The sequence below is a fragment of the Ammospiza caudacuta genome, chromosome 9 (genome assembly GCF_027887145.1).
Source record: "Ammospiza caudacuta isolate bAmmCau1 chromosome 9, bAmmCau1.pri, whole genome shotgun sequence".
Classification (NCBI taxonomy): domain Eukaryota; kingdom Metazoa; phylum Chordata; class Aves; order Passeriformes; family Passerellidae; genus Ammospiza; species Ammospiza caudacuta.
Genome location: NC_080601.1, coordinates 24,291,884 through 24,311,885, shown reverse-complemented (window position 1 = coordinate 24,311,885; position 20,002 = coordinate 24,291,884). Strand labels below are relative to the sequence as shown.

The window sequence follows — 20,002 nt, the reverse complement described above, 5'->3', positions numbered from 1 at the left end:
TATATATATATATATACACATCTTAATCAAGTAGTATCTGCAATAACGTCTATTTGAAGTCTTTTAAATGACTTCCTGATACATTGCCATTTTGTCAACCTCTGCAGAAAAAAACCCCTTATAGTCAGTCTTGCATTACATCCATAAAGGCAATATTTTCCAGACTCAGAACCTTGATACTGAAATTTTCTTTTTGGAAAATTTCAGAGTCAAGGTTCTGAGTCTGGAAAAAATTGAGGCTAGAGAATAGCCAGACACTCAAGCAAGAAATTTACCACTGGGTAGAAATCTCCTTTTACTTGCTGACTTACTGAGTAACATTTATGAAAACAAACTTAGCAGAATAGAGTGGATGTAAAGTTATCAGAATGGATGCTGCCTGCAGGCCATCGCAGTCACTCCTGCTGACATTATCCTGTTTCTATCAGACTGGCTGTGTAGCTCCCAGTATTTTGTGGTAGAGTTCTCCTCACAAGAGGAGTTCTTGCCGAAGGGAAGCTGCAGAACATTGAGGCAGGATGTCAACAGAGGGGCATCTCCTCCAGCAGTGTCTGCTGCTCTGTTTGGGGGGGTTGTGTTTGTGTCAGTGCGTGCAATAAAAATTATTGTGCTTGCTGGTCTCAGGCAGTCTCTGCAGCAGAAACTTGGGGGTTCCCTGTAATGTTCAAGGAAAGTGATTCCTGCAGATCACTGCCCACTATTGTTCACTGTGTCTGCACAGCCCCGTGCTCAGGCCCTAGGTGTTGCTGCACTGCAGCTGAGAGGTGAGAGTGCATCCTGCTGAGCCCTTCCAGGCTGGATTTAATCTAATTAGCTGGGATAACAATGTTAGTGAAGATGTGATGGAATGAGCTTCGGTAAATAAATGTATGCTGATGTAAAAGCCTGCTAGGAATCATCAGGACATCCCTGGGTGGCCAGCAACAACAATGTACAAATTTGAAAACCTCTTCCCAGGGGCTACTGAAGCAACGGCTTGCCACTTGCTTCAAAGGCCCAAATCATCCCACTGATAGTTTATAGCTTTCCCTGTAAAACAATTTGAAAATATTACATAAGTTAACTGCTTGTCAAGATAAAATTGTAGCTGGAAAAAGAATTTTCATTTTCTCCCTGGGGTTTCCTAGTCTTTAAAGATTTGCATGCATGGTTATCATTACTACAGCCAGTCTGTCTGTGTTGTCTGCCTTCCACATAACAATCACATTGCTCTTCTTACTGCTGCATACAGGGTTCAGGTACTGGCAGCCGGAGTCTCACTTGTTTGTGTTCTTGAATGGTAGAAGAGTAACACAAGTAGATGAAATTGGCTCTGGGTTACTGCATGTTCTCCTTTGAAGAGGAGACACCCCACTGGCATTATGAGAAAAATTAGAAAATCAATTCAGAAGTAGAAAAGGCAATTGGAAGACAAAAGCTCTTGACTGAACCAAAGGAGATTGACCTTTAAAGCTTTAAAATTCTAAGACAGTTATAAGAGGAAACAGGAAATGAAAAGTAGGCAAACATTATAGGGAAAAGATAGATTTTTTTTTTTTTAAATAGGAAAATATTCTTGGGGTGGGGGGAAAGATGGTTGAAAAGCATGTATTTGATCAGTTTACAAGGTTCACACTCCTGGTACAGCTTTATTACTCCTTTATTCTGTGAACAAGCATTACTGGACAGGAGCATAGCCCTTCACTTTTCCTCTTGTATGGCTGAAAGACACCAAAAGTTGGCTGCAGCAGCCTAAGGAGCAGAACCAGCATCTCTCCAGCTACAACCCTTACACTTGGACTGCTTTAACTGGGCTGGAAACCTGTTCTGTGAACACGCCCAGGTGGTGCTGTCCCAAACCTCAGTGAGTATTGGCATCAGGGCTGCCCAGGGAGGAGCACACCCAGGCTCCTGCAGGGGCAGGCACTGGCTCAGCGAGTCCTGGGAAGGCACCACCCTGGGCAGGGATCATCCACATGACATTATATCCATCTTGCTCCTGCTGAGACAGGGGCAGTTGGGCTTTTGGGCTTGGAGACAAAACCCTGGATGCCTTGGATTGCCCAGTCCCTTCAGGACAGTAACAGAGAGGTGCCTTGAGTGTAAACATAGGATGGGAGTAAAAGACTTTCATATCCTGCATGGTCTTGAACACCTCATCTCTCCTTGTTTCCTCTCTGTACAACAGGAACAATGCAATTTATTGACCACACAGGGGGCTGTAAGGCTAAATTAATTAATGTTAAAAACCCCTTTGATTCTCTTAGACAAAAGGTTTTCTAGAAGTATGAAAAATAGCTATTTATTATCTACATTTTTGTCACTTTTTATTTATGCCCTATAAATTCTACTGCACTTTTTCTTTAGAATTATTTGCTTTATCTCATCTGCATGAAGAAGAAATTGATAACAACTCATGAAGGCATAAAAAGTAATGTTTGAAAAGTCTGGTTTATATTTATTAATTTGAAGTGTACTTCCTCACAAGTAACATGTATATGAAACTTCTTGGTCAATGTCTTTTCTTTGGTGACTTAGCAATACGGTCTTTTCTTTTTTATCCACTTTTTAAGGTATCCACAAGCTCACTCAAATGGACAAGAGCATGCACTTCTGCTCTTACAGTTAATTTAACTTCTGTATCTTTGATTATATTTTCTATTCAGTCTATTTTAATCCTATTCCTCTCTTGCTGACTTTTCTTCTATTCGACAGCTTTTATTTCACTTCAGCCTTCGAGAATCCTGAACCCACAATGAAGAATCATTTGTATACACTGTCATTTCTATTTGCTATTTTCTTTTTTTTTCCCCTCCCAGTGAGACGGGGGGGTGTGTGTGCAATGTGATGCGCTGGATATCAGTACAGTGCACCTCAGGTGCACTGAAACATTTGACTTCACTTTATGTTGTTTCTAGAGTGTATTTTCTTGCTCTTTGCTCTGAGCCACAACAGGAATTCGGCTGAATTTTGCCACATCTCTGCCACCCTGTGTAGCTACAGTGCTTCCACAACATCTGCTGCTGCTGTTGTGTTCAGGAGCCTGCTGAAAGTGTGAGCTGTGAAGCAGATTATCCAACACCCAAATACTGGCTTGTCTGAAACTTTAGATAAGAATTGATTTATATGTATGTATCCAATCTGTAAAAAGTGGTGACACTGCAAAAAATGAAATTATAGGTTGCATTTTAGGTAAATTCTATGGTGTAATCACTTCAAGTGAGTTCAAAGTGCAGTTTCCTGTACTTCATTCTCTATTCTTATCTTTTCTGCTCCTTACTATTTCTTAGATTAATTAGGATTAGCTTTTCCATGCCTCATTGCTGTACCCTAGTAATTTCCTGGATTTCAGAAATGCCATTGAAAATGTCTTTGTTAAAAATAATAAAAAGCTATTAAGCTAGCTTATTCAACATGCTCAAGTCAAAAGATATTTACAGTCATTAAACTGTAGTGGATGAATGGATTTTGTAGGAAGACAGCTTGTTCATTGGAATTTGTTGAGCTCTTCAGAATAAGCCAAGTTGAAGAAAAAATATATACTCGGTGACATTGAATTTATAAAATCTGAAGGGCTTTCTGATGAGAGCAAAATATGATTTTTCTCTGGTCTGTTTACAGTTTAGACCATTAGGACAAAGATTGACTGTAAATACCGACATAAAATTTTCTGAGGCCTGACCCTTAATTCTGCTTTGGAAGAAGGTGGGAAAAGAGGTTAAGAAATTCTAACACTTATCCTGGGCTTGCATTAAATGCTGATTTATTTAATCTTACTATTGCTCTGTTTCTGTAAAAATCCTACCTTGCAATGAGTGTGACATCTCCTAATATTTATAATACCTTATAGAACACTAGTGGCTAGGTTGTGATCAGAATGTGCCCCACAGGTCACCGGGCTCCTCTTACACCTGGGGGACACAGCCGCAGGGAGTGGGAGGTGTTTGCATCCCTGCACATTGTTTCCACACCAAAGAAGTGGCTTGAACAGAAACTCATTTTGCCTGCTGACAGAGGAGGAGCATTGGTTGAGGCAGGAGATGAGTCAGGATTTCAGCTGAGCTCCTGGGTGCAGTGGAACATTTTCCCTTTGCTGCTGAGCATGGTCACCTCCAGCTGCAGGAATGGGGGCTGGGGCTCTCCGCCTCAGAGACCACAGCCCTGGAAGTGCTGTGCTGCAGGCACAATTCTCTGTTTTGGTTGTGTAAATGGAAAATGTGATGATGGTTCATTTTGCTGAATTTGGATGTAGGCATGAAGGATGGCAAATTCAGTGAGAAAAGTGGCTCCATATAAATATTAAACTTTCTGCTCTTTGCTACATAGAGTACAGTTCTTATTGTGACAGTACTTCATTCTTTGCTTTTCTGGTTTTAGAGTCTTTTTAAATATTTCAGCAATATTTTATTCCCAAAATACTTCAAGAAGGTACAATTATTTAAAAAGTATTTTCAACTTCAAGTCAGGCAAATTAAAATATCAGTTATTATCTCTCCACAGATTTTACCTGATTAGTGGTGGAGTTCCATTCATTATATGTGGGATTACAGCAGCAACCAATATCAATAATTATGGGATTGAAGGCAATGCACCATAGTAAGTACAAACCACTATCACACCACTTTTAAGGAAAACAGATTGTTTCTGTTTCTTATCCAAATAAATGTACCTGACTTCATAAAGGGTACAGGCATGCAATTTGGGATGGTATCTGTTACAAAACTTTATTAAATATTAGCTGTGAAAGAGCAATGTCTTAATCTGGAGTTTGCTGCTTCACCTCCAGCAATTCGACTCCATTACTGGCAATACAATCACCTTTCATTTACAGAATTACTCTGCATTTACATCTGAATAAGTGAAAGATATTAAAAATACCTAATGAATATCATATCTAATGCAGCTATTATTTATTTAAATATATTCATTTCATTATCTACCTTGATTTACCTTCTGGCAACGTAAAGCAAATTAAAAATAATTATGTAAGAAAAGGACAAGTAAAAATCCCTTCCCCACTTCCTCCACTCCCATCCCTCCACTAAAACCCAAATATTTTGGATTTTCACCACCTGGAAATGTTCCAGTCACAATGCCTGGCAATCCTGTCATAATCCCTTCATGTCCTTGTCTGTAGGAAGGTGTTCAGCAGACCTCCACAAGCTCACCAGGCATCACATTGTTATTAATTCCTAATTCTTGGCATGAAGTATGAGGTATCCATAAGTCCATTTAGTCTTTCCATAAAAGCATAGCAGAAAGTGAATTAGACTGCAAAGTTAAATACAGTGTGTGTAACAGATCAGCATGGCAGTGACTGGCACACTAATGGATATTTTAGTACTCTGGCAGCACTAATACTCCAGAGGACATCACTCTTAGTTACTGCTTTGAGCATCTATTGTAACACATTTGAAACTGGTTATGTTCTGGGCATGAGAAGTGGCAGCCAAGGAGAATGGTTCATAAGTGAGCATCTGGCTCCTTAAAGACATTTTTATAGGTAATTGAAATTTAAATTCCAATAAGAAATCAGTGCATACCATGGCTAACTCAATGCTCTGCCTAGGGCCCAACACATATTTATATATTTATTCAAATTTATCCAATTAAACAGCCAGTTTATAATCAACAGTGTATTCTAAAGCTCTATTATTTATGTTCATAAATACGACACATTTTTCATTTTGGTGCAGTTACTGGGGTTATACTTCTTTAATCATGTTAATGTAGCAAATCAATACCTGGTGCCACAGTGTGCACAGAAAACAAGGGACAGATGAGGAATGGTTATAAGACTGAGTAAAAAGTTTCTAATTCAGTGGCAGCATAGTGAGTTATATGCCTTATTCATTTTTTATAGTATTAGTAAAGTAAATGTAGATGCACAAACTTGAACTTCCTTTTACCAAATAGATTTTGTAAGTGATCCACAATGAAATTCTACTTGAAATAACAGCATCCCATGACACTGTTCCACTTGGGAGCATTCTGCTCTCCACTTTGCATCAAATATGCAGGATTCAAATGTATTTCAAGTATTCACCTAGCTTTGTGTTCTCTACTTATCCAATTAAATGTAGGTGGTTATTTACCTCTGTTTTCAAAATATTTTCAGGGGATCTTCTCTTGTGCGTAATAGTAAATTGTGTACTCTTTGGAGTGTTTCTAAGTTCATTAATACATGTATGTATGTTTCTGTTTAAGATTCAGATATAAAAAATTCAAAGTCATTATTCTGCAGTTTCTTGCTGTAAAGTCCAGTGGGACTTTCTCTATTTAGCTGAGAAGTTCTCAGCCTGGGAGAAAAAAGTCATTCTGCCCTTTTTATAGTAACTTGTAGATAATTCCTGGCTTGTCAAGAATCTGATATCAGAAGTTTCCTCACTGGAACTGGAGGAACTGCAACTAATCACACATGCCTAAATGAATATGAAGTGTCACACAGTGTCACTTTTGGAGCTGGAATCATCATGACAGATCACCTGGTCTGTCTGTCTGACCCAGTGGGAAATTAGCTATATCCAAACCACTCCTGACAGTTATTTATCTGAGGTACTTTAAATGCTCCCGTAATGGATAGACCACATTTCATTCCAACAGCTTATTATCCTAATTGTCCTAACAGCTGAGAAACTTTTTAAAAAATCTAATTTAGATCTTTCTTGCTGCAGTTTAAGCCCATTACTTTGTGCCCAAGTCCAAGAGATAAAGTAATTCCTCTTTCCAGAAATCCATGCAATATTTAGCATATAAGAACCTAGTAGCAGCTGTACTAGGCTACACTGCCAGCTCAGATCTCTGTCTGTAACCATGGCTAAAAGCAGATCATTGAGAAGAGTCAAAATGAGGCAAATATTCCTTCTCCCTCTAACCCATGTTCTGCCAGTTTCCATCTAGGATTTCATTAGTGGTTTCTTCTCCCATGTTTGTTTGATCAGATCATTCATACTTAAGACAATCCTGTCAGACTCATGCTGGCCTGGGAGCTACTTTAAGCTGCTCTAAAATGGTTATGGTTATTTTAAAGGCTAGCAAACCATGATCATGCTACAATGATACTATGCTACTAACATATCACAAAGAGATAATCAGTTTCCCTAATTTTTCTGAGAACATTCAAATTGACATGGATGAACTCCCAGGAATTCTAGAAACAGTACAGAATTCAGAAATGGCATATATCTTTGAGGTCTGCTCACTGCAGAAAGTGGTTACAGTTCCACTGGAAGTCTTTTATCCTTTTTTGGTACTCAGGCCATTCTCTCGCAAGAAGAAAATTCTGTAAGAGCAATCTTCAGGCTTAAGAATTTGTAGCAATGTTCATTGATACAAACAACTGAAATCTGTACATTTCTATTGCTCACATAGGATGTATAAACTATGCCTCATTTGCTTTTTAATCAAAGTATTAGTGCTGACATTTTTAATAGTAGAAAAAAGGGTTGACATAAATGGTCTTATACTTCACTGCAATTCCGGAGTCTAAACTGACCTACATTTCTTGGAAATTTTTCAGTTTTAATAGTCTGTAAATTATACCACATATTCTATTCTATTTAAAAATTAGAAAGTGATGCCCTCAGCTTAATTAATATTAAAGACAGGCTCCCTCTCTCCACAAGCTGAACTTCTGATATACCGTTGTGTCATACTAGTCAGACAACAGTGAGTTGTCCATCACATTTAATATGGGCTCTGAAATGTTCTTGACTCTCTCTTGTTGTTTTCAGCTGCTGGATGGCCTGGGAGCCCAGCCTCGGTGCTTTTTACGGGCCAGTGGCATTCATTGTGCTGGTGACCTGTGTTTACTTTCTCTGCACATACGTGCAGCTGAAGCGCCATCCTGAACGCAAGTACGAGCTGAAGGAAAAGGCAGAGGATCCGCAGAGAATGCCAAGCACTGACATGGGCCATGGTCACATTACAGACTCTGTGTCTGTTCCCCAGGCAACCTGCCCCATGATTTCTTCTTCCTTGTTGGAAAATGAGCATTCATTTAAGGCTCAGCTTCGAGCCGCAGCATTCACTTTGTTCCTGTTTACTGCCACTTGGACCTTTGGAGCACTTGCAGTGTCGCAAGGCCATTTCTTGGATATGATATTTAGCTGTCTTTATGGAGCTTTCTGTGTGACCTTGGGGCTTTTCATCCTGATCCATCACTGTGCAAAACGAGATGATGTGTGGCATTGCTGGTGGTCTTGTTGCCCATCCAAAAGAAACACCTACTCCGTGCAAGTCAACGTGCGCCCAAAGGTCAACGTCAATGGCGACACCCAAGTTCACGCACCTTGTCTGCAGGAATCTCCGTGTCCCAACAAGTCAGCTGTGTTCAACCACCCAGCAGCCAGCCACTGCAAACTCACCAACCTGCAGGCAGTGCAGAACCACGTTAACTGCCTGTCGCCCGTGACGCCGTGCTGTGCAAAAATGCACTGTGATCAGCTGCTTGACGATGAGGCTCACATTCACGTCCACAACGAGGGAACCTTCAGACCCAACATGCACATTCACAGATGCCTGAAAAGCAGAACTAAGCCACGTTACTTCAGCCGGCACAGGTCTGCGGGGGAAAGGGAGTACGCCTACCACATCCCCTCGAGCATCGACGGCAGCATCCACAGCTCCCACACAGACAGTCCCCACAGCACGCACGAGAGCCAGGCGGGTCACAGACGGGCCTGCTGCTCCAAGAGTGACCCCTACCCCACCGTCAACCAGCCCGAGAGCAGCGACGCAAGTACTGTCATATACAGCTGTGGTAAAATGCCAGACAGTGACTCCGTGCACCACCCAGCCCACTTTGAAATGCACCCACGGACACAGTCATTGCCATTTAACACCACAAATCACAACGGGATTCTCAAGGGAAACATGCACGAAGCCATGATATACAGCTCAGATAGTACGGGAAATATCAAAACTGGCCCTTGGAAAAATGAAACTACTGTGTAGTTCACGGGTCACCATAATGTGGTTTTTTGCCCTAAACCATCGTTATCTTTGGTTTTATTCCAAAATAAATATGGTGATATGTTTGCGCAGCTCATCAGTAAATTGTACAGCTTTTCATTTTCTTTGTAAGTGTCAAAGAAAGAGAGATAGTGACAGTTTTAAAGTGAAATTATTTTTAAAAGAAAGTTATAAAGTTATTCTGAAAGGTAATGAGAAAATGAAGTCTAGAAAATTGAATAAGAGAGGCAATATCCTTTTGTTTTACAGAATGGCATTTCTTTAGAAACATAATTTTCATTCATTGTTTTCACTTTTTTTCTGTAGTAACTTCAGACACTTTTATAAACATATCAGCATCCTAAACTTTTACTTATTTATTTTTGTAGAAAAATATTATTACTGTGCCATGAATTTTAATCAGAAGTGGCTATGGTAGAAATGATAAACAGGATTTTATAAAATTGCAGCTTTTTAGATATACAAAAGTGATACTGCCTCTAAAAACCTTCTGTAGCATATGGCCTGTAAAGTCATGTAATGTACAGTCTCTGTTCTGTCCTTTTTCTTGTTGGAGAGAAGTGCTAGGTAATGTCTCTGTTTCATCTTTGGTGCTGTATTGGTTGTATTTTGCATGACATATGTCAGGATATACCATTTGCTGTTTTATAGTGTTACATGTGTTTAAAAAAAAGAACAAAAAAAGTGTGGTACAAGGCTGTGACAAACCCTATTGATATTAATCTAGAGCATTATAAATCTACAGGAAAAAAAAAAATCACTCTGCACTAGTTTAAGTGGCACAATCCTTTGTATAAGGTTATATGATAGCTTTGATAAGGGTCCACTCTAATGTCTTTACAGAGCATGCACTACTCATTGTATGTGGCACTGTGCAGTGTAATAGCAATTGTCTCAACAGATTTTACACTTCTTTGTAAAGTATGCCTTTTAAACAAACCTGTAAGCTGTTCCACGTTAACCTTTCCAAAGGTAAGTTAAGGTAGAGCAGTTTTATCATTAACTCTTTGAGGACTACAGTTATTTTCTTAAAGTAGCTTATTCTAGTTCAGAGATACTGTATATATGATATTGTCTATTTAGTTACATGATCAATGTAGTCCAGAGTTGTCAAGAAAAAGGAAGTTCAGTAATTTTCTAAAAACACCTTCTTAGAATCCATCTATTAATTTCACCCCTTGCTTTCTGAAAATCCATTTCCTCCCGTAGCAAATTTCAGATTGTCTTAATCCTTTAATGCAAATTTGACCTTCAGAGAAGTTCTTTATGTTCATGATTTCTGCTGAATTGTAGGGCATTCCAGGGTCAGTAGCATTCTCTATTAACAAGGCTCTTGGCAAGATTTTTTTCATATTTCCATGAACATCTGGACACAAAGCATCAACTCACAGTAGAGAACTGCATCGGAATGATGCCTATATGAAATAAAACTGCTTTTTACAAATAGAAAGGGTGCAGAATAATAATAGATTTCAGAAAGTGAATGGGAGCATAGAGCTGTGAGAAAAATGTCTACAGTGGAAAGTGAACACTGGATCCAGAAATGAGAGAAAAAGCACAATTCTGTACAGCCACACAAGAAAGTTTGCTGTGATGTCTTCACACAGACTTATGTAATTGCTTCAGAGAGGAAATAGAAAATTCCATTGAGAGACCATCAGTCTGCGATTCTCTGTGTATATGTGGCAGAAATCTTCACTATATTTAAACTCCATATTTTTCTGTTATTAGCAGTTTATTAGACTCTACCTTCTTTTTTTTAATATGTAGGAATAAATTTCCTAATAGTGTACATAAATGACAATTATAATTGTTAGAATGTTATAAAAACATGTAAGTCGGATGAATGTGTTCTGCAGTGTTGCAGGTGGGAATTAGTACTCAAAGGGTTAATGCTCAGTATCTGAGTGCAAGAAATCTTGTTTTTCTGTATTTTTGTAAATTTGAAATATATATTGTAAACTCCAGCAGTGCAATGTATCCATCTCAGATTGTGTATTTTTAAAAGGTGAACAAGAAGAATGCACTAGGTGGTTGTTAAGTTTTAAGCCAATATACAACAATTTCATGACTGCTTCTTAAGCTAATACAAAAAAAAAGACAAAACACTGAGCTTTATTATGTATATGCTGTATATGCTTGAACTGTCTCTAAACTAAAATACAGTATTTTTCTTTGTTTGCATACTGAAATATTTTCTGTTTCATAATTGTTTTCTTTTAATATTACTTTTACTCATTCCACATAGACAGTGACCCTAAATAAGCATAGACATAATGTGAAATCCACTTCTCTGTGTCTCAGCACTCTGTATATGTATATTCTGTAACAGTAAAGTTGTAGGAAGTCTGTAGACCATTATGCAAAGTATCTCACACACACACAGAGCCAAGATGAAATACTCACTCTGCAAGAATCCACTCAGTAAGCTCCTTTATTCAGCTTGTGTTTTAATCACCTCTGTTATTTTGTCTGAGAGGCCAATTCCATCTTCATAATGGCTTACAAAAAAGTAAATAGGTGCTGCTTTCCACAGAATATCTCTGGAATTCAAAAGTAAAATATTAAAACACTTTTCTTATTGTGTTAAAAATTAATTTAGTGAATATTTCTGGGTTAATTTGGAAGAGATGTGTTATGCAATAATCTGTTTGCATATTATTTTTTCAGAAAATATACAGTATATCTACAGAGTAGGAGACATGATATTAAATAAATATAAAAATGTTTTGTAACATCAAATTTGACCAAATGCTTTTTATGCTTTTGACTTTTGTTTTCTCCTTAAGATAAATGAGATCATTTCAATGCTTTGGAAGTCTGGTTTTGATTTATTGTGGGGTTTTGGTCAATTATAGTCAGTGAACCATTACTACTTTACCTGATTTTCTTCCCTATAAAAATAAAGTCAATGAAATAACCAGAGTATTAATATATATTGTCCTAGTAAATTCCTCACGGACACACGTAACACATTTAAAAAGCAGTTTTAGTTTTGGTGATTCATTGATGATAATAAAATGGTTGAACAGATTTTACTGTTCACTTTCTGTCTGAGATTAATCAAGAGGAATTTTTTCCAAAAAAAGATAATTTTCAGAGAATGATGCAATCAACAGAAATCTGAATAGCTGCTACCAGAATGAAAATATGCTCTTGCTGTGGTATTGTTCTCTGCATATAGAAATTCCAGTTTTCATGACCGAATTTGAAGTCACATAGGTTGTTTATGAGAAAACTTCCTACCCAGCCTCATATAATGAATTTGGGTGTCAAAATAAAGCATACATTTTTGCACATTATGTCTGGTCACATATGTGTTGTTCCCAGGATCCGCTGATTGCGGCTGTGCTGATGGGACTGGGCAGTCACCGTCAGTGCTCATGAGCAGCTGCTCTCCTCCACACACAGCTGCCTGCCTGCCACCCTGTCAGCACCCTACGGGGCGTTAGCCCACCGGGGGAGCCTCACTGGGGCTGCAGAGCATTCATCCTCTCTGACCAAAGCAAAGTCTGTGCTTAGAGCAAAGTCAAGGCCACTTTGATGGACTGACCACACAGGCAATTGGGCAGCCCCCACTTGAACACTAAGCAATGAAGGCAGAAAAATGGAATGCAAGTGGATTTAAGCAGTTTTAGGTCCTCCTCCCTCCATCTCTCTAAAGCACCTGCCTAGTAAGTCTACTGCCTACAGATAGCTACCAAATCCAGACAAACCTAGGCAAAAATCGGCAGCTGACCTAAAATTCTTGGTTAGCTGAAATGAGTGAACAGCACAACCTAGTTAACAATCAGAGAAGCCCAAGCTGGAGAAAACCTCTTTGGATGCTCTGTCACAAAGATGTTTCGGGTTGGTTATGTATGAAGACATGGAACTAAATCATGTCTGAAGATCTGAAATTGCTCTTGTGTAGACACTGTTAAGGCTAAGAAAGCTGATTTCAACTCCTCAAATTCAGAGGTAGCTTCCACTGTAAATTATATGCCTTTCACAATGAAGAGATTATCTGACATTTCACTGTTTGGGAAAAAGAAAGTTGTCATCCCAATCAGGCTAGTTATCTTTTTATCATAGGATTTTCTTTGCATGGAAACAAGAAAAAGGAGACCACCTGTACTCCCAATGAGTTTTTGCTGCCTATGAAAAGAAATGTCAGGCTGATGAAGACATTGGCAGCTCAGCAGCTTCCTTGCCAGAACATAAATTCAAGTTCCTGTAGCAGCCTCCTCCAATTCAGAAAGAAGCTGTAGAACGCAGCTGGATCAATCAGAATTCATTGGCTGAGTTTAAAGGCTGCCTGGCTGACTTCAGCTGAGCAATTTCAGTAGTAACTTGGTGCTCTAGGCAGCTTTTACTTGCCTAGTTAACTCCACAAGGAAATGAGCTTTTGGGTTGGCTGGTTGGGGTTTTTTTTGCTGTTCCCAGTTAACTATTTTCTAATTAGCAACTGAATAGCTAAGAAGAAAACTTACTCTACAAATTACCTTAACTATAAGCCATGAGTTTTTGGTTCCTTTTAGGGGGTCTGTGAAGGTGCAAGTGAATCCCTATTCCCCTTACCTGACCAGTCTATATCCTGAGTTTTTAAGGGAGCCAGACAAGCAAGTATCAGTGAATTCAGGTCAATATAAGAGGGCTCACTTCTCTGCAGGGAGGGTTGAAATTTGCAAATTCTAGAGCAATTCAACCTCAACAAATATCCTGCCTTGAAGTTGTGCAGCTGGCCATGCCTCTGAGGTAAGGGGTTCTTTGTAAACACGGTGTCTGCATACCCTATAGGTACTGCTGTCTCTTTACATTTTGATCTGTTAGAATTGTGTAGTGCCTTGCAGTCTGAACAACAGAATGAGTGACTGTTCCCATCAGCCCATCACTCTGCTCCAGCTGTTTGCCTTAACCTGCAGCACACTGCCAGGCAAGATTCTCCAGCACAGCCAGTGTTTTCATTCATTCCTAGATTTGTTTCCCAGGTACTCAATAACACCTGAGGAAAGCAGCAGGAAGAGTTTATTTTGGGACTAGGGGGAATTTCTGGGAGAAGAGAAAGCAATAAAACACATTATTCATATTCTTCTCACACCACTTTTGTTAGCCCGTTTGTTAGTGAGCTGGAAGCAGTTACAGTCACTTATTCCCTGATTCTTTCCATTGTAAGACCTTGTTCTCCACTAATTAGAACATAGCTGAAAGTTAAGCTTTTAGCTTGATTTATGCCCTCAGCAATTACTGCCCTCAGATGGATGATTTTACAGAGTTCAGCCAAAGCAGCTGCAATGCTTTCAACAAAGACTCTTGATGAAAGCACGTCTGTCCACAATAACACCTTTCAGTGATTTTGTAATAGTTCTGTCTTCAAGGCCCATTATTTGAAAACTTTGAGCAGTATGGCTATTATAAGAAGATAGCATCTCTTGCCGCTTTTATAAACTAAGTGGTTTGGTACAGATAATTTAGCCACTAAAAATACCACAAAATATTACTCTGAAATGTCTTCCTTCTTAGTCTGTGTATGCCTCAACTGGGACCACACTCACTGATCTTGTGCTGCTGATGCAAGCCCTAGGGGCTCTAAAGGACCAGCCCTATAAATGATTCACTTCAGCTGCCCTCAACTAGTATTAGGATTGAAAACAGGGGGCCTTGGTTGTTATCTTCTCTGCTAAATGCTCCAGTTTGCTTCCCCTTCAGAGGCCCCATGATGGAATAGCAGAGAGAACTGATTGGTTTGTATGAGGGAGACAATGCTGGGCTTGAAGAAATCAAGAGACTGATCTTCTAGCACTGGATCAAGCTGATCAGCAGGAGAGAGGTGGGTGTGAGTAGGGAGCTGCAACATGACTTGGGGACTGGAAAGGAAAGGAACAAACTTTAAAAGAGAGACTTGGATGTTGGAAAAAAACTGGGACCAAATTGGTCGTTGGGGTAGAGGAGGAGGAAGGTGAAACAATGAGTCTTTCCAAGCTGCATGTGAAAGCCAAGCTTTGTGACTCCACTGTCATCAGTAAATATCTGAAAACCTGCTAGCAAAATGGCTATTCACTTATAATATCGTCCTCATACAAAATTACTGTATTAGTGCTGTCAGCTATTCCAGTAATGTGTCAGAAATCTGGGTATAGAATCACAGATGCTCAAAGCTGTTGATTAACCAGATATTTCATGTTCCACATAACAGAATCTCTGTATTTTTAATGTCTTTTGAAATCTAGACGCTATCACAAAAAAGAAAACTGATTTCAAACAGTGTGAATGAAGCTGAAAGTCAAACACAACAAATTGAGGAGCTGTTAGAATTAAGGCTGCCTTTGGAACCTTCATTCACAGCTTCAGTCTGCCTTTTGATGTTGTTTTTCAGTATTTGAGGTCATGCTGCTTTCTAACACTTTGGCTTTGATGCTGCACATTTAGTGTTCTTTAAATGTGCTTTTGTGTACATCTAGAGCTAGGCCAGCTGTTTCACTGTAAGCTTTCTTGTCTTTTTCTTTTTTTTTTTTCCTGGAACTTTTAGAGAACTGGTTCTTAGAAGAATATTGATGTTGAAACTTTCTGGTAACACAAATTCTGCTTTTCAAATCTTCCCTGTGCTAAATACTAAAATGGAAGAAGTGGCATGAAAGACTTTCCACTGAGCTTCTGCTTGTTTGTTTGGGTTTTTTTCAAAAGTAGTTGTATAATTGTCCCAAGTGTCACTGCTATCAGGAGAAGGAGCAGGCTGAAGTCAGGAGGTGCCTGCCTGACTGTGCAGCCTGTTGGAAGCCTGCACCTTAATGATGATAATTTGTGCTGACAAATGGGCTGCCCGCAAATCCCATCTTCCCTGCAACAGAGCCTCTACTGGAATGCCTCCTATGGATTAGATCCCTGGGGCTGCTGGGGAAAGCATCCCATGCCCTGCCCCTCCAGCCTGCAGGAGCTGCCAGCTCTGGCCCCTGAGGGATGGACACGCCTTGGTCTCTGGCACTGTGCAGTGGCCTCCTCCAGCCAACAGCTGCCCTTGCACACCAGGAGAGGTTCACTGCAGGATTAGGTCATTATACAAAGATCATTCTGCTCTGAGCTCCAGGAAGGCCCCTCTCCTTCAAACTCACACCTCCTTGCTAACCTAGAGCTCATTGCTCATGCCAGAAGCTGGGAAGTCCCAGTTCTCTTGACAAGATGGCATGAGAATGCAACATCAGCATGGAGGGGTGGTTTCTCTCCATCTGGAGTAAAACATGCTGAAACCTTCTCTGTGTTCCTATATATGAGAACCAAAAAGCAGGAAGGAGAGTTAAATGACCAGCTAATCTCTGCTAGGATAATAAGGGGAGTAGTTTAAGTGCTACAACAAACAAAACAAACCCCCAGCCATTCTGAGTCAGTATGGAAGCCTTAATTCCAGAATTATAACAATGTTGTATTCCACCTGACAGCACAGCACAAGCAATGTGACGCCCAGTCAAGGGCTATAGTACATTCAAAGTAACTACACTTCACCACAATGCTTTTCCGCTGGATAAAAATAAGTTGTACACAGTTGTACCGGGGAAAAATTTTCTGCATCTTTTGATACACTGGTGGGCTGTCTTAGATTAAGGACCCACTTAGTGCGGACATGCACTTAAAATGGTTTTGTACTATTGGAGTGAAAAGAGGGAAAGTTACTTTTTTCTTTTCTTTTTAATTACACAAAAAGTCAATCATCGGTGTTACACTGAGATGTTTTCTTCAATATGTAGATCACACAGAGTCAGAGAGCTGCATAACAGAGCACTACACCAGAATTGAAAAACAACCACAGGAAGAGGGGAAAAAAATCCTATTACTATCAGCATTTCTCAACTTTGTCTGTAAGGGAATTATTTCAGATCATGCAATCTGCTTCATTAGCCTGCTCATCTTCTCAGGGTGTTATTAAGGTTCAACTTGCTTAACAAAACCAGGAAGATCAGAATATGCCAATCAAATCTGGAATGACTTAAAGAGTCTGTGGTATAAGTGGTTTACATATTTCATTGTAGGTTGATGTGGGGAAATTGCTGATACAGACAAAACATACAGGTTATAATTTCAAAGGCCCTGGAGCTGTAGGATGAAAAAATCTTTAGCAAAAGTCTTTTTTCTTAGACAAAGTAAGAAGAAAATATCTATGTAGGAAATAGAAGTTTTCAATTTAAATCAGTGAAACAATGAAAGAGACTGACAAAGAGCATTTTGAACAGCTCAGCACAGGCTTTCCTTCTTTGTGCAACCACTGCTGGATGTAAGGAAATGTTTAATTTATGCAGTCCTTAGTAAAACTTTTTTCCTTTCAGATGTAAAGTTGAAACTATAGGCAAGAACCTTTCCTTTGGTTGCCACAGGTCTTAGACCTAAATGCACAGTGAACAGCAAAGGCTCAGCATTTAGGTTTAATTAGGTTTAGAACCTAAACCAGAGGAGACTGACAAACTACAGACCCCATTAAATGGAGACTTTCTGTCGTAGCATGGGGTCACATGTCCTGGCATGCATTCACAAAGAGAAGGATCCAGAGGACAAGTGGAGAGATGGAGTACAAAGGGGAGGAGGGTGTTGTGATGGGTTATTGAAGGACCACAAGTGCCTGCTGTAATGGTGTCATCATAAAAGTAACCACAAGCCCTGCATGAGTAAAGGAGGGTATTGAGCAGGACCAGTGAGCCTGCTTCTGTTGTGATGGTCACTCAGTAAGGATGACAAAAGATTAGATGGTGTTTTTGACAGGAGCCTCAAAGATGGGCTGAAAACTGGAAATATGCTCAAGGCATGTAATGTGTTCATGTTATATAGAGAGGGAAGAGAGGAAAAAATAATTCAGTGGTTTAATCACTGTCCACAGGTAACTAAATGCATAGAAAGTACTTTACAGGAGGGTTTTAATCTAGCAGCAAAGGTATGAAAAGATCCCATGATTAGGAGCTGAAAGTAGCACTTCCCCTTTAATCTGCAAAAGTAATTAACTTCATAAAAATTTCTTTAGTGATATGGTATGGTATTTTTACCTCAAGAGAGCATACCTTTTAGCAATATATTTTTTCCTTCAAACACACATTTTTGACCTTGGTGCTATAAGAGCTACAGGGTAAAATTTTCCAGGCAGTTTACATTATATTTGATGTTCACTAGATTTAGCCTCAGAAAAATAATCCTCTTTTCAGACAGGTATTGTCGAGGTGAGGTAGAAAAGGAAGGACAATGTCTCTACCTGCCTATGGAGGTTGGGACATTGAAAATGGGTTGTATTCCAACAACCTTGACTTTGGCCTTCATGGAACTGTTCAGTTTAAGTGTTATTTTTATGTTTATTATTCCAGGTTCTTTGTAAGCTGTACATTTGAATGGAAAATCTTTATATTCTACAGCATAATAAAATTCCTAGTTACTGTTTATTATTAAAAACTCCCTTAACTTCTGACAAAAATCACAATGGTCTTTGCTTAACTAGATGTTATCATGATATCCTGTAACAGTCTGCATTCAACCAAACTCTTCCTTATCTCCTCTCTAGCACATAATGACCTAATTTTGAGCTATATTAAGAATTTGATGTTTCTAAATTAAATCCTTTCTTACAAACTTCTCAGTATTGCTGACAGTCAAATACATTCTTTAGAGTCTTCTATTTTTTCTATCTTTCCAGTTATTGGTAAAATAATTCCAGATTTCGCATTTACAGTAGTAGAGAAATTGAAGATCTCAAAAGTTTCCCAAAATATTGTTCTAGTTTCTCAGTCCAAAGCTTCATCTTCCTTATTCTTTATATTTACTTGGTCTTGATGTAAATGATTGAGTCTTCAGTCTGTTGGGACATGGTAAAGCAACCTGTGCCAGGATCCCGAAGTGCTGCAGGGAGATTGGCATCTTCTCGCTGGACACAGCCCTGGTTGTGCCCTTCCTCTTTGTGCAAAGGCCCAGAGTTTGTACCTGTGGATATCTGTACTCTTCAAACTGTGATGAAGAGGATTTCTGTTCCTGGACTGCACTAGGAGATGTTCCTTTTTTGTCCCTCTTTCCAGCCTCATGCACAATGTTTTTTCTCATATCCTCCTGGTTTTCATTACCTGACTTTGGTTTGTGCACTGACTGCTCACATTGCTGTTATTCCACTCACTTTTTCTTGTCTTTTTAGAAAGGCAGCTCCAGTTCAGTGCTGACCTCAGCTTACCTGACAGCCCCAGGTCTTGTCTGACAGGGTAGGTCATAGCTGTGGTCTGAAATGCTCTTTGCTGTCTTTTTCTCTCTCCTCCTAGATATAAATTTATCCAGGGAGATAATTAAGCTGCAGTCCCCACACTCTCTCTGTTTCTCCTGCCTGCTGCAGCATGCTGGGTCCCATGACAGGATCAGTTGTGTCCTTTCTCAGGCATGTTGTGTAACTTCATTGCCAGGCATCCACAGTGTCCTCTTCTTTATTCTTCCTTTCTGAAAATGCTTTTGCTGTGCAGCACATAGCTCGGCCTGATTTTCTGTTATTTGTTTTGAAACGTCCATATATTGGAAAGGTTGTTCTGATTAAAGACCTGTGGCAAAGTGGATTGAAATTATTCTGCTCCTTCTTTTAATAATTATTTTATTTGACGGTCCCCACTTGTTAATGAGTACTGCAGCATAAGCACCACAGCCAGTTTGGAAATGTCCTCTGCTGACATTCCCCAAAACATGGGTTTATCTACCAGAAAGTATCATTTCTCATTTTTGTGCTAAGCCATCTGAATTCTTCATTTTTCACTCCTGTGTTGCCCCTAAAGCTCCTTGCTATACCTGGGATTTCATCCTCCCTCTCACTCTTTGCTCTGTGTGGCTCAGACAGCATCCAGATGGTCTCTTCCTGAAGTGAGCCTGTTCTGGAAAAAGCCTCCCTGCTGTCACTCACCAGAGGATGAGGCTGACCTGAAAAGACTGTGCACAGCACAAAAGGTCATTTTTCTTTCACTGGCACTTAGGAGTTACCCAGCTCTACACTGCAAATGTGTGCGTGTGCACGTGTACATTTTGTGGAGATTCACACACAGACTCACACATCTATAAATTAACATGTCAGAGGTATCAG

General features: G+C 39.5%; 1 protein-coding gene across 1 annotated transcript in view; it reads left to right on the top strand.

Annotated features, from left to right (window-relative positions):
• LOC131561102 (adhesion G protein-coupled receptor A3-like) overlaps positions 1-12,161 on the top strand; it is a 252,571-nt gene extending 240,410 nt beyond the window's left edge. The window contains exons 18-19 of the mRNA XM_058810235.1: positions 4,480-4,575; positions 7,713-12,161. Of these exons, the coding sequence (XP_058666218.1) occupies positions 4,480-4,575; positions 7,713-8,934 (1,318 nt within the window). The 3' untranslated portion in view covers positions 8,935-12,161. The remainder of the gene's footprint in view (positions 1-4,479; positions 4,576-7,712) is intronic.
• Positions 12,162-20,002: the final 7,841 nt, after the last annotated feature.